Consider the following 11,670-nt stretch of genomic DNA (forward strand, 5'->3'; position numbering starts at 1 on the left):
GGTGCAACGCCCCCGCAAAGAACGAAAATGTGGAGAATCCACAAATCTCAGAAACTATTAAGGCTAGAGTAACCAAATTTGATATTCTTACTCCTGTTAGATCTCACTATAAAACGTATATCTCAAAAAATCGCCCTACCCCCTTCCGCCCCAACAAAGGACGAAAATCTGTTGCATCCCCAATATTGCAGATTTGAGAAAACTAAAAATGCACAATCATAGAGAATGACCATATCTATTGACCAGATTGCTGAATCTGGACCAGATCGGATCATTTTTGTAGCCAAAACAAATCTATTTGCAGTGGCTACGCAGCGCCCGACGTCAGACTGATTTTCTGTCTCTCTCGCACGCACTCTTTGTCGGAGAGCTATACTGACTAAGTATCGGGTATAAATGTAGAGTTGCGGACTCCGCGGCAACTCACAACGTTCCCCCTCGTTTATTTGAAAAACGCGATGGAAAAGCTTTGAAACTTTTAAAATCTAAATATTTGAGTATAAGGTAACTATAACTTGAATTCTCCGCAGCGGAGTAAGGAAATAACAGAAATTTTAGCCATGTTCAGAAAAGCTCTTTCCGTAATATAGTATCCCACAAAAATAACCTGAATGAATGATGAATAAATTGTGCACCATAAAAACCCATATCATATGTACTAACAGTGTCCTTTAATAAGTATATTGTAACGTATACGACTCATGAATATTTGTACCAAGGAAACTATGGTTAAAACACCTCTAAAGGTACATTGGGGTGACGAACATAATAAGAAGTGCTAGCTCTTTAATAGAATAAGTATGTACGTATTTTGAGGCTGCAGAATAGCTGGCAGACTTCATTTGGAAACAAAGAGGCCATTCCGAACTAGTTCGATGAGTCCCAGCTTTTGGGAGGACCAGTAAAGCAAACCCGTCATGATTAGCGTCTTGCAAATGCGATCCAGGACATACATGCTAGAATTTGGATGGTTATAAGCGTTACGTAAAAAAAGAGAATATTCATTTCAGGAAATACTAACAATCTCAGCTGTATGCGCGACTTGGGCAAGGAGGTGAGAGGCTCCTTCATCACATACTGGCGCCCGCCCAAAATGCTCTGTTTCATGTACTCATAGTCGTCCACATCGTTGCTGTTGATCTTGAAGCTAATGGAGATCATATTAGCGTGATCAAAAAGGAAAAGGTGTTATTTGTGTGGCTTACATTTGTCGATCTGTTTCATCCAATTCCTGATAAATCTGCTCAAAATGCGTGGACTTGAAGTCCCAGTTGCGCGTGGTGAAGAATTGGAGCACCTCCAGACCCATAGAGACCTTCGTCTGTACTCGGACCATGCTAAACGAAGAGTAACAGTGAGTAACCTTCCACACCATCTGGAGTGGGATATGAATCTCTTACAAGCGACGCTGTCCGAAAATAAGGAGCAAAAAGTCGATGATATAGGCTGGCAGCCACATGAACATGATGGTGCAGAAGGTGTGGTACAATTTGCTGGAGGTTATGTTACCATCCGGATACCAGAGCCCCACCTCGAAGGGGTACTTCTTGCCGAGATCACGGCCCACGTCCATGATCCATTTCCAGGTGCGTTTTTTGGCATCATCCACCGTCAAATTGTAGACTGGTATCTGAAGGGACCTGTGATTAAGGTTAATAACCGATCCGTTTTGTATTTCAGGATTCCCTTCAGACTTACCTCTTCTCCACGAAACTGTTGTGGTAAGGCAGCAAAATCAACCCGTTTATGGCTATATCCACTGGAATAACCTCCGATCTCAGTTCGCCATTGCAGATCATGGATCGGATAACGCCCTTGCCGGCTCCTATGAGCACACCAGTGGGTCCGTTCATGTTGTCCACCCAACCTGGCAGGGGCTCAGCCACAGCCGGCGTTACTGGTAGAACAGAAAATATTTCAAGTATTCGAAAGAATTCGGACCTTAAGATTATCGATAGAAGGGCAAGGAGAGCAAAACAACGTTGAATGGAGATAGATGTATTTACAACAACCTAGAATCATTTTTATTTGGAATCATAACCTCGAATATGCGTAACTATGACTAAGATTTTTGACTAAGTAAATGCCTGTGACCACCAAACCAATGAGTATCCAGAATCCTTGGTCTCAAAACAGAGCCAGCACCCCTGTCCACTTGAGGACATAGTAAAGGAACAGGCCCACAATGAGGGTCTTGCACACGACATCCACTACATATTGACTGAGAAGGGAGAGAAAAGTCAGAGTTATATGTCGTTTACTGTCTGTGAAGGATCACTCACATCTTCATATGCAGACGAGCAGAGGGTATGTCTTCCTCCTTCTCCTTCAGTATGAATTTACGAGCTCCGAGGGCACACTGCTCCATGTAGTCGTCTTCGGTCTCCTTGACGTTCATGTTCATGTTGAATCTGGCAAAGGAATGAAGATTAGCACCGAATTAGATATGGAACCTTAGGTACTCACATCGCCTTGTCCTCCTCGTTGAGTTTGTTCCACAACGAGCAATATAATTCGGAGCGGAAGGACCAGGCAGTGAGGGTGAAGAACTGAAGTACGCCCAGGCCCGTGGAGATTTTCTGCTGCACTCTCACCATGCTAAAGGAAGAACAGATTCAGTCAGTTGTTACAGAAGATGGCAAATACAACTACTTACAATCTCTTCTGGCCAAACAAGAGCAGAAGGAAGTCGAGGAAGTAGGCGGGCAGCCAGTGGAAGAGCGCCACATTAATATTGTGATAAAATCTGTTGGTGGTTACGCAGGGGTCCGGATACCAAAGGCCTGCGTTGAGGGGTATCTGCCTGTTGATGCGCTTGCTCAGCTCCACCACGGTGCCCATGGTCATCTTCCTGTGATCCGCATTGGTGATGTTGTAGACGGGCACCTGGGACGGGCGCTTGGCCTGCTTGTTGAACTCGTAGGGGATCACAATCAGGCCGTTGATGGCATAGTCGACGGGTATGACCTCTGCCTTGTACTCCTGATTGACCAGCACGGATCGGATGACGCCCTTGCCGCAGCCGATCATCAGACCGGTGGGTCCATTCATATTGTCCACCCAACCGGGAATTGGCTCATAGGCAGCGGGCGAGACTGGGGGAAGAGCCGAAGGAGTCCGATTAGAGGGCGAGTGGAGTATGGAGATTCCAAGTGATTGATTGACTCTACATACCACGAAAGCCCCGGATGATGGTCACCGAAGCCGTATTAAGTGTGTGAGTTTGTGTTTGTGGGTAAGTGTGAATGGATGCCATGAATGGAGGAATGAATAATGAGTGGATGAATATATATGTATAGTTCGTTTGTATAATTGTGTGGACTGGGAAAGACTGTGTGGGGATCTGTGAGTCTGTTTTTGTGGGGATCGATCGTGTAGTTCGTTTTGTGTTGTTTGTGTTGTCTGTGTTGTCTCTGGAGCGGATGGTCCTCAGCACTGGATCAACACTTGGACACTTGGAACACACACACACACACATAACACATATGTATAATTTGTTGTATTTTTTTTTTGTGCTTTGATTTTTGTTTTATTTCACATGAAACATAAAAGATCACTTAAACTAGAAATGATAACCAGATTCGAGGTTCGAGTACCCCGAAAGTAGTGCCCCAAAGCGAACCTAAGCAAAGATTGAGATTGATTTGATTGAGGAAAGCGCGCAAATGAATTGGGAATTGTTCCGACCGAGTCCGAGCCAAAGTCGGAGTCGGAGGCCACCACCTTAGACGCCCAAGAGACGTGCCACCACACCGTAGGTCCAGTAGCACAGGGAGCCCACGATGACCGTCTTGCACAAGCGGTCCAAGATGTACATGCTAAAATTGAAAGAGATCAGAGTTCTGGGGAACTAGATTCTATGGTAGGTTTTTGGGGGACGGGCTCTCTTACAGCTTCAGCTGGAGCCGTGCACGGGGCAGGCTGTCGGGAGACTCCTTCATCAGATACTGCCGCCCGCCCTGGACACACGACTCGATGTACATGGGCACAGTCTCAACGGGGTCCATGTCCATGTTGAAGCTTTTGAGTGTGAATCACATTTAGTCAACTTCAGCCAACACTTGCCAATCCGTACTCTTCCTGTACATACTTTTTCTTGTCCTCATCGTTCATGATGTTCCAGAGGGACGAGTAGGCGTCCGATTTGAAGAACCAGGCCCTCATCGTAAAGAACTGCAGCACCTCGAGACCCACAGCGATGCGGGTCTGGAGGCGGACCATACTAGGCGGAGGGAGAAACTGTCAGGCCAGGCTTGATTCGGCGACGTTTGCGGCTTCGGAGGAACTTACAATCTCTTCTGGCCAAGCAGGAGCAGCACAAAGTCGATGAAGTAAGCGGGCAACCAGTGGAAGAGAAGCACGTTGATGTTATGGTGCAGTTTGTTGGTGGTGATGCACCCGTCCGGATACCAGAGTCCCGCCTCAAATGGGTAGCGGTAGCCAATATCTTTGCTCATCTCGATCACGTCGCCCCACTGCATCTTTCGGTGGTCGGCGCACGTGATGTTGTAGACGGGCACCTCCGCGGGCTTCTCCTTTAGCCCCGCGAACTGGTAGGGGATCACGCATAGCCCATTGATGGCATAGTCCACCGGTATCACCTCCGAGAGAAAGCGCGTGTCGATCAGCATGGAGCGGATGACGCCCTTGCCAGCGCCCACTATCAGGCCGGTTGGTCCGTTCAGATTGTCCACCCATCCGGGCACGGGCTCGTAGGCCGACGGCGACACTGATGCAGTGAACGGTGGTAATCAGTCTGGACTGGGATACGGGGATTCCGAGCAATTTGTATGCGTGCTGTGTTGTTTTATCGCTCAGAAAACAGGAGCCGAAGGCGGAGGCGGAGGCGGAGGCAGAGTCTTGGGCTGGGTCTTGAACTGAGCCAAAGGCATGGCTGTGGGATGGCAGCGTGATCAGGCGGGGGGTAAGCGAGGCGGTTTGTAGTTGTTGTTTGCATTGCATGCTCATTGAACTTTTTGGTCAATGACGACGGCGTTTGTGTGCTGTAGTTTTTGTTGTTTAAGCAATGTTTTATGCCATGCCATGTAATTTAACTTTTTCTTTTTGTTTTTGGTTTTTGGTTTTTGTTTAAGCGCTGTTGTTTGCTGTTGTTTCTGTATTTGTTGCCGTTTAGACACATTGGTATTTGTTGCTGATTTTGTTGTAGTTTTCTTACAGTGAAGCTTGTCAGCTGAAGGAAAATCTTCAGCGGTGGCGGTGGTGGAGGAGGCGTAAGCACAATGGGCGGCAAGTGGAGGACAGGAGCGGAACGAGGTTGGTTGTCATAAAACAAACACACACACACACACGAAAAGCATAAAAAAAAACACTTGACCAATTAGCAGAAGGCAGCAAGAAGCAGCATAGATGTAGCCCCTAAATAGCCCGACCAACCCTGGCCACTCCCTTTTCGCCCTCACCCTCACCCACCCCATCCATTCGGATGCTCGGCTGCTCGGCCATTTATCACCATGGATCCGCTAAAAAGCTGTCGTTTTCGACGAACTTTGCCATGTGGCCAGTTGATTAGCAATTGAAGACAATATTGACAATGTTTATGGGGTATCTGCCGAGCTAAGGCGGTCTTCAATGCCTTGAACCCAATCGGACATACTCACAGATGGAGACAGATTCTAGACAGGGGCGTAACAGCTTGGCATATGCCAACAATCGCGGGCCAATACCCGTTGATTACCTCGTTGTAAAGAGGGTACTCCTATCGAAATGGGTCTTTCAACCAGTTAAAGTTGATCATAAACGTCATTGAAACGCGTTTCCGTAGATTAGTTGAACTTTGGCTAGTAGTTTTATAGTTTTTCCATACATCAAATCGGAATATACAAATGTACGAGACATACATGCATGCATACATACATATACATATACATACATATGTATGTATAAATCGATCTATGAATAAACTATAGTACGTTTTGTAACAGATCTAGCAGATAATGGTTTGATGCGTTTGATTAAAGATAATAATACTGGCATCCTCTGAATGGATTTTTATTTATTTATTTACTAGGAATTTGTACGTAATGCATTTTGTAAATATATATTCGCAAATGGGTATTTCAAAACTAAAGATTTTCCTCTATAATGCATTTCCTTGTCGTCGCTTCTCCCATGGATCCATGGATATACAACAACTATCTATCAAGATTGCCAAAATTCGTAATTGAAAAATGTAATTGACAGACAAAAATCGTAAAGTTTGCAAAGGCATTCAAAAAATCACCAGGTGGCCAGAGAAATACATAAGCAAATGGCCAGGTCCCCATAGCATTAGCCATAGACATAGACCCCAGACATGAACATAGACACAAGCCAAGTTAAGCGGAGGCGCATGATTTGTTAGCAGCAGGAGCAGCGGTGGCAGCGGTGGCAGCTGGCGGCGGAGGCCAGACTACAGATTCCCAGTTTCCATTTCGATGGCAGCCCCCAGGCAGAGCCATAGACATGGGAAATTAATGACATAAATAAATCTAATAAAGCTGGAAGCCAAAGCAACATAGAGAGGCCACCACGGATAGATGTAGCGGGAAGGAGCCGTATTGGTAGCCAAAAAGGTCACTTACCGATGCTGGGGCGGGCGATAATCACCGGCATGCTCTCGTAGTGGTCGCGCACCAGGATCTCGGCCAGGCGCTTCGAGTAGGTGTAGGTATTTGGGTGCGGCTTGAGAAGATCAGGGGTGATGGTGTCGAGGGTCTTCACATCCATCCACTCGGCCATGCGAATGAGATCTTCGGGCTTGTGGGGGAACTCGTAGACCTTCTCGTACATCACCTCCTGATCGCAGTTGCAGAAGGCAGTCGACAGGTGGATGAAGGCCTCCAGGTTCTTCATTTGCTTGGCCACTGCCAGGGCGCGCTTGGTGCCCACAAGATTCATGTCGATGGCGTCGCGCAGATTGCCCTCCAGCTTGAGGGTGGCCGCCATATGGAACACGATGTTGGTGTTCTCGGTCACATGCTTCAAGCTGTCTCCGCTCAGACCCAGCACTGCAAGTAAACAGAAGATGTGAATGTGGATGTGGACGCAGGATGCAGGATGCAGCTTAGACCTTACAATCAAAGGTAACGTCGCCCTGGTAGATGGTCACCTTCTTGAGCATGTGGGGGCGCTCATCCTTGATGCGCTGGAAGATGGGCAGCTTGTACATCTCCTCCAGACGCGTCTCTGCGGTCTTGCCCCGCTTCGGACGGCAGATGATGATCACCTCCTTGAGCGAGTGGCAGGAGTAGAGGAGCTTCTCCAGCAGCACCTTGCCCATGAACCCCGACGCTCCAGTAATGAAGATCGTCTTGTCCTTGTAGTACTCCTGCACGGGCGATAGATCCACCGTCATCTTGCTGCAACAAAGAGAGTGGATCGGGTATTAGCACACTGGATAGCCTATTATTGTGTGGACGATGAGGCTGTTGCAAGAAGCATTCCGGGAAGGCAAAAACCAGTCAAAGGAAACCCGCAATCGCCTCGCGGAGTGTCGCAAGCAGCAGCTGGAAAAACTGGGGCTAATTCTGTGATTCGGTGCCCGACTGCGGCACGCGTGCCTGTCTTGCCACAAACAACCTGCTGCAAACGCTGCAAACGGGTTTCGGATTGGACTTTCGGTTTCTATTTGGATTTTCGATTGCGCCTGCACTGTGGATTCGCATTTCTTTGCGGCATTATGCAATGGCCAGGGGGAACAGGCAGTGGTTTCCATATCGCCCCCACTCCACACCGCTCCGACGGAGTCGGGGACTGTTGCAAGTCGGCGTTGCCCAATCTGAATTTGGCATGGATTGCAGCCGCGTTACACTTGGCCACATCTGGCTGTGTCTCCGCCTCTGGGCGATCTCCGCCTGATCTCTGAGCACGCCTTGCACTTTGGCCATGTCATGACATTTCATGCAACACCGAGCGGACTTTTGTTTGTTTGCCATCCGCCCAAGCATAACATAACCCATAACCATATCCATATCCACATCCAAATCTGTATCACCATCTGTATCTGTATCCCCTTCAAGCTAAGTGTTTAGGGTAACTCTTTAGCAAAAATTGCAATGAAAGCATGACACTGCACCTCTGCACTACTACACCTTGAACTACGCGCTCGAGGCAGAGCTAAGGCTGAGCCAGAGCCAGAGGCTGAGGCTGAGAGACAGGTGCTAGAGATGGAGATGGAGCTGCGACGTCGGCTGTGGCTGTGGCTGTGGCTGTGGTTGACGCTGACGCTGGAACTTGGCTAAGCGGCAAATTGCGGTTCTCCTTCATCACTTAGCGCCTTTAGGGGGCTTGTTACCTAGCCTCAGTTTCGGGGTTTATTGCCAATTAAAACGCGTCTGCCGAATGTGTGAAGCCAGCAAGAGCAGCCAGCCAACAGCAGCAGCTGTGGCCTGCAACTTATGCAAGCATCGAAGCACACATTGAGCCAAATTTCGAGACCCACAAATAGAGCCAGCCAGGTCGTCCAAGTTGACAAAGCCGAAATCATAAGCATAACACACAAGCTCTAGCTAAAACAACGAAGCTCCGTCGAACTGACAGCAAACAAATAACTTGGGCAACGAACTTGAGAGCGATGCTGATACACTTGAAAGAAAGCCGCGAAAATGAGCGGAAATAGCATGGAAGGAAGCAACATTTAACTGAAGTTTCCACTGTTGCCACATTTTGGCACAAACACATGGTTAATTTATTGAAAATTTCCACTTTGACTAAAGGAAAGCAGATAGCTAATTGAGAAAAGCTCCAGAACCCATTGGGGCTGCAAAGTCTTGGAAGCACAGAATATTTAAGAATTTTAAATTATGCCGAAAATCTTTTGTAGCTTAAGTTTTTACAATACTTGATAAACTTGAAGGTAAAGAAATTTTTGGTATCTTTCTAATATTTCAATATATTAATCACCGGATGATACTGGTTTCCAGCTAAGACATCCCAAAGGATTTTTTGTTCGCAAGCTTGGATCTCAAGATCCACTTAGTTGACGCACATCTTGTAATGTTTTTAAAACAACTGACCCTATTAAAAGCGAAAATATCATTATAAATGTATGCCATTCGGATTCCCTCCTCCAGTTTGTCATATTTTCATAAGAGCTTCCCAAACCGGTTAGGTTAGGCATTCATTTGTAAGTAGAAACATTTTCGAATCTTTGATTAGCTTTGGGTGTGTGTGTATGTGTGTGTGTGTGTGTGTGTGTGAGAGTGTGGTTGTCGGTCTGGCTTGGCTTCCTCTTGTTTGCATATTGCAAATGCTGAAATTGAAGTCGCATTTGTTGCTGCAACCCGATTGAGGCCTCAGAACTGGCTGGCGATGACAGATGGAGTGGGTCCATTAAAACGATCGAATGTGCATTACAGGTCTCCACTTTGTCTGTCTAGCCGTGTGATGTTGCAGCTAATAAGCCCAGCTAAATGAATGATTGACTGCCTGAATGGCTGACTGATTGACCTCTGGGCTAAGGCTATGACCTACTGAAGGCACGAAGTACGTCTGCCCTGAGCAGAAGAGCTCAGGTGGCGATCGTGAGTTTGTGTAGGATCATTAAGAAAACAACTTGAGGCTCTGGCATTAAACCATGAAATCGAACAAATTTTAAATGTTTGGCAATTCTTCCATTCCATTCCCCATTTGGCCTTTGGTGGCAGGTCTCACAAAAAGGCTGGCAGCACAAATAAAGAAAAAACCCCCCCTGAATATGTAAATTGCTTTTTGTATCGGATCAGCCATTGATACGAATGAGATGAAGCCAAGACGGGCATAAAATTAACAGAGCGACAACGCAACGCAACGTGTAAGCTCCAAATCAAATTTATGCAAAGGGCTCCCTCGCTCACGGAAGTACCCTGTCAAATGTGTATGTGCATAAAAAATAAATATTATAGACATTTTTTTGCCAGCCAGTGCGACAGTTCATGGCATGACCCTGACACACACACACACACACGATTATGACCAAGTATCTCTACAAGTCCGTCTCAGTAGAGCAGCCAGCTCGATTATACAAAGATGTTTATATAATCCCCAATTAAACGCTTCGCTGGGCAGGTAAATGTTTCGAATTGCTGCTGCTACTTCTGCTGCTGTCATTGCAGACCAATTGCCCCGAAAAGCGAAAGACAATACGTCAATCAAACGACCACTACGTACAACGAGTGGTAGGGTCCAAGAAAAACAAGCAAAATTATCCGCAGATAAACTGCAGAGTGAACAGAAGTGACCACCAAGGCGCTTGGTGGTGAATATTTTTGGTGCATTCAAGTGTTTCAATTACCTCGAGTGGTTGGGATTCTTCTCTTCAATTAAAACGCTTGCAATATCGTTGAAACAAACACGTCACACACGAACGCGATTCGGTGCGAGACTAGCGGATAGAGACTGCAGCGGAGTGACACAGTTCGGATCAAATCCAATCGAATCGAGTCGGGTTCGGATTGAGGTGGAGACTGGAGAAGAGACTGGAGACGATGTGCACGCTACGACATTCGACAGAAGACTGAACGCGGCCAGGCCAATGCTTGCCAATATGAATGGGTCTCGGAGTGTGCTGGCCTGGGGGCTCTGCGGCTCGGCGGCTCTGGCCCAACTGGTTAAAGTTGAGGCACTCGCTCTGGGATGTGGCAAACCAAAGCAAAACATGGCCTGGGGGAAGGTGTCTGTTGGTACAGAAACCTATATATCTATTAGTTTGGCCAATTTAGGCGGAACTGTCTCAGATCTTGGCTGTCCAAGTGCTGGGAAAGTGTTGCCTCTTGGCACTTAGTCGCGGCTAATACAAGCCCACATCCCAGGGCAAACGTAAACATATTTGATGGACAATTAGATGCGCAATTTGGCCGAGATTTTATTGGCTTTGCAGTATTGCTTGAACTCTGACGCGGGCTCTAGATAAATTTGCATGCATATTCGGGCCATTATAGATGAAAATTAGCCATGGACGGTTTCGGTCGCCATTACGCAATGGCGACTGTTGCTGCTGTGATTTCCATTTTGCTGAAACTAATTAGGTGGTTATCAATCTCCTATGCAAATTGCTTTGTTTGCCAATATTGCGAATATACTTAATCAGTGCTTACGTTTTCCCCTGCTTTTTAAAATTGGCAAAAACATAAATTCAGCAAATTGTCAATATTGTTGCAGAAATGAAAATACATTCAATGAACAAATGAACAAAAAACCCGTTACCACTGCTGATTTAAATTTTAAAAAAACCGCCACATCCACATAGTAGTGCGTGGTGAAGTACCACAAACACTCAAAATTTCCACAGAACTGTATTTACTGTAATATCGATTATATTCGATAGCATTTTTATTCAATTCGAACTTACGTTACGTTTTATAATATTAGAATCTGCACTATTCTGTCATGAAGGAAATTAATTCCTCCAAATCAAGCTTCTATTAAATTTTATTTTTAAAGGTATATTAGAGGTATATTTTATGTTAAGAGCGTAAAAACACTCTGTTATTTATGCATTGCTTCTGATTTCTAAAGCTATGATGGATAAATTTGTATATGGAAATCACCAATCACTAATTAGGGATATTAAATAAAAAAAGAGAATACAAATGTTTATACTTCATAATATATTGTTGATTTTAGCAAATGTGTAAAAAGGAGTACTCAGAACTAGTTGGTCTTGATTTATGTATGGGATACAATTTAACTAAC

The 11,670-nt window shown here is 45.9% G+C and overlaps 1 protein-coding gene across 4 annotated transcripts; it reads right to left on the minus strand.

Annotated features, from left to right (window-relative positions):
- Nucleotides 1-651: 651 nt before the first annotated feature.
- LOC6898126 (putative fatty acyl-CoA reductase CG5065) lies at nucleotides 652-10,556 on the minus strand. 4 transcript variants are annotated; one of them, XM_002138170.3, is made up of 11 exons: nucleotides 10,271-10,554; nucleotides 7,075-7,358; nucleotides 6,582-7,007; nucleotides 4,291-4,729; nucleotides 4,091-4,222; nucleotides 3,892-4,020; nucleotides 3,754-3,818; nucleotides 2,657-3,095; nucleotides 2,467-2,598; nucleotides 2,283-2,411; nucleotides 1,988-2,221 (listed from the first exon to the last, which is right to left on the minus strand). In XM_002138170.3, exons 2-11 carry the CDS (start codon nucleotides 7,352-7,354, stop codon nucleotides 2,128-2,130), a joined length of 2,265 nt encoding a protein of 754 aa, XP_002138206.2. In that variant the 5' UTR covers nucleotides 7,355-7,358; nucleotides 10,271-10,554; the 3' UTR covers nucleotides 1,988-2,127. The 4 variants fall into 4 exon arrangements, with proteins under 4 accessions (XP_015039179.2, XP_002138206.2, XP_015039178.1 ...); XM_015183693.2 differs by lacking the exons at nucleotides 1,988-2,221; nucleotides 2,283-2,411; nucleotides 2,467-2,598; ... (3 more) ...; nucleotides 4,091-4,222; nucleotides 4,291-4,729 and adding exons at nucleotides 652-956; nucleotides 1,022-1,147; nucleotides 1,206-1,337; nucleotides 1,401-1,640; nucleotides 1,699-1,897 and having other exon boundaries at nucleotides 10,271-10,556; XM_015183692.2 differs by lacking the exons at nucleotides 2,657-3,095; nucleotides 3,754-3,818; nucleotides 3,892-4,020; nucleotides 4,091-4,222 and having other exon boundaries at nucleotides 10,271-10,551.
- Between the last annotated feature and the right edge of the window lie 1,114 nt (nucleotides 10,557-11,670).

Source organism: Drosophila pseudoobscura, chromosome 3 (assembly GCF_009870125.1).
Source record: "Drosophila pseudoobscura strain MV-25-SWS-2005 chromosome 3, UCI_Dpse_MV25, whole genome shotgun sequence".
NCBI classification, from domain to species: Eukaryota; Metazoa; Arthropoda; class Insecta; order Diptera; family Drosophilidae; genus Drosophila; species Drosophila pseudoobscura.

What these genes read in the sequence shown, in the direction of transcription:
- LOC6898126 (XM_002138170.3), bottom strand. Translation starts at nt 7,354, where the DNA reads ATGACGGTGGATCTATCGCCCGTGCAGGAGTACTACAAGGACAAGACG. An exon ending in CTGCTTGGCCAGAAGAGATT is followed by an intron (nt 4,223 to 4,290) that starts GTAAGTTCCTCC and finishes CCCTCCGCCTAG; the next exon opens with TATGGTCCGCCTCCAGACCC. An exon ending in AACGAGGAGGACAAGGCGAT is followed by an intron (nt 2,412 to 2,466) that starts GTGAGTACCTAA and finishes TTCCTTTGCCAG; the next exon opens with ATTCAACATGAACATGAACG.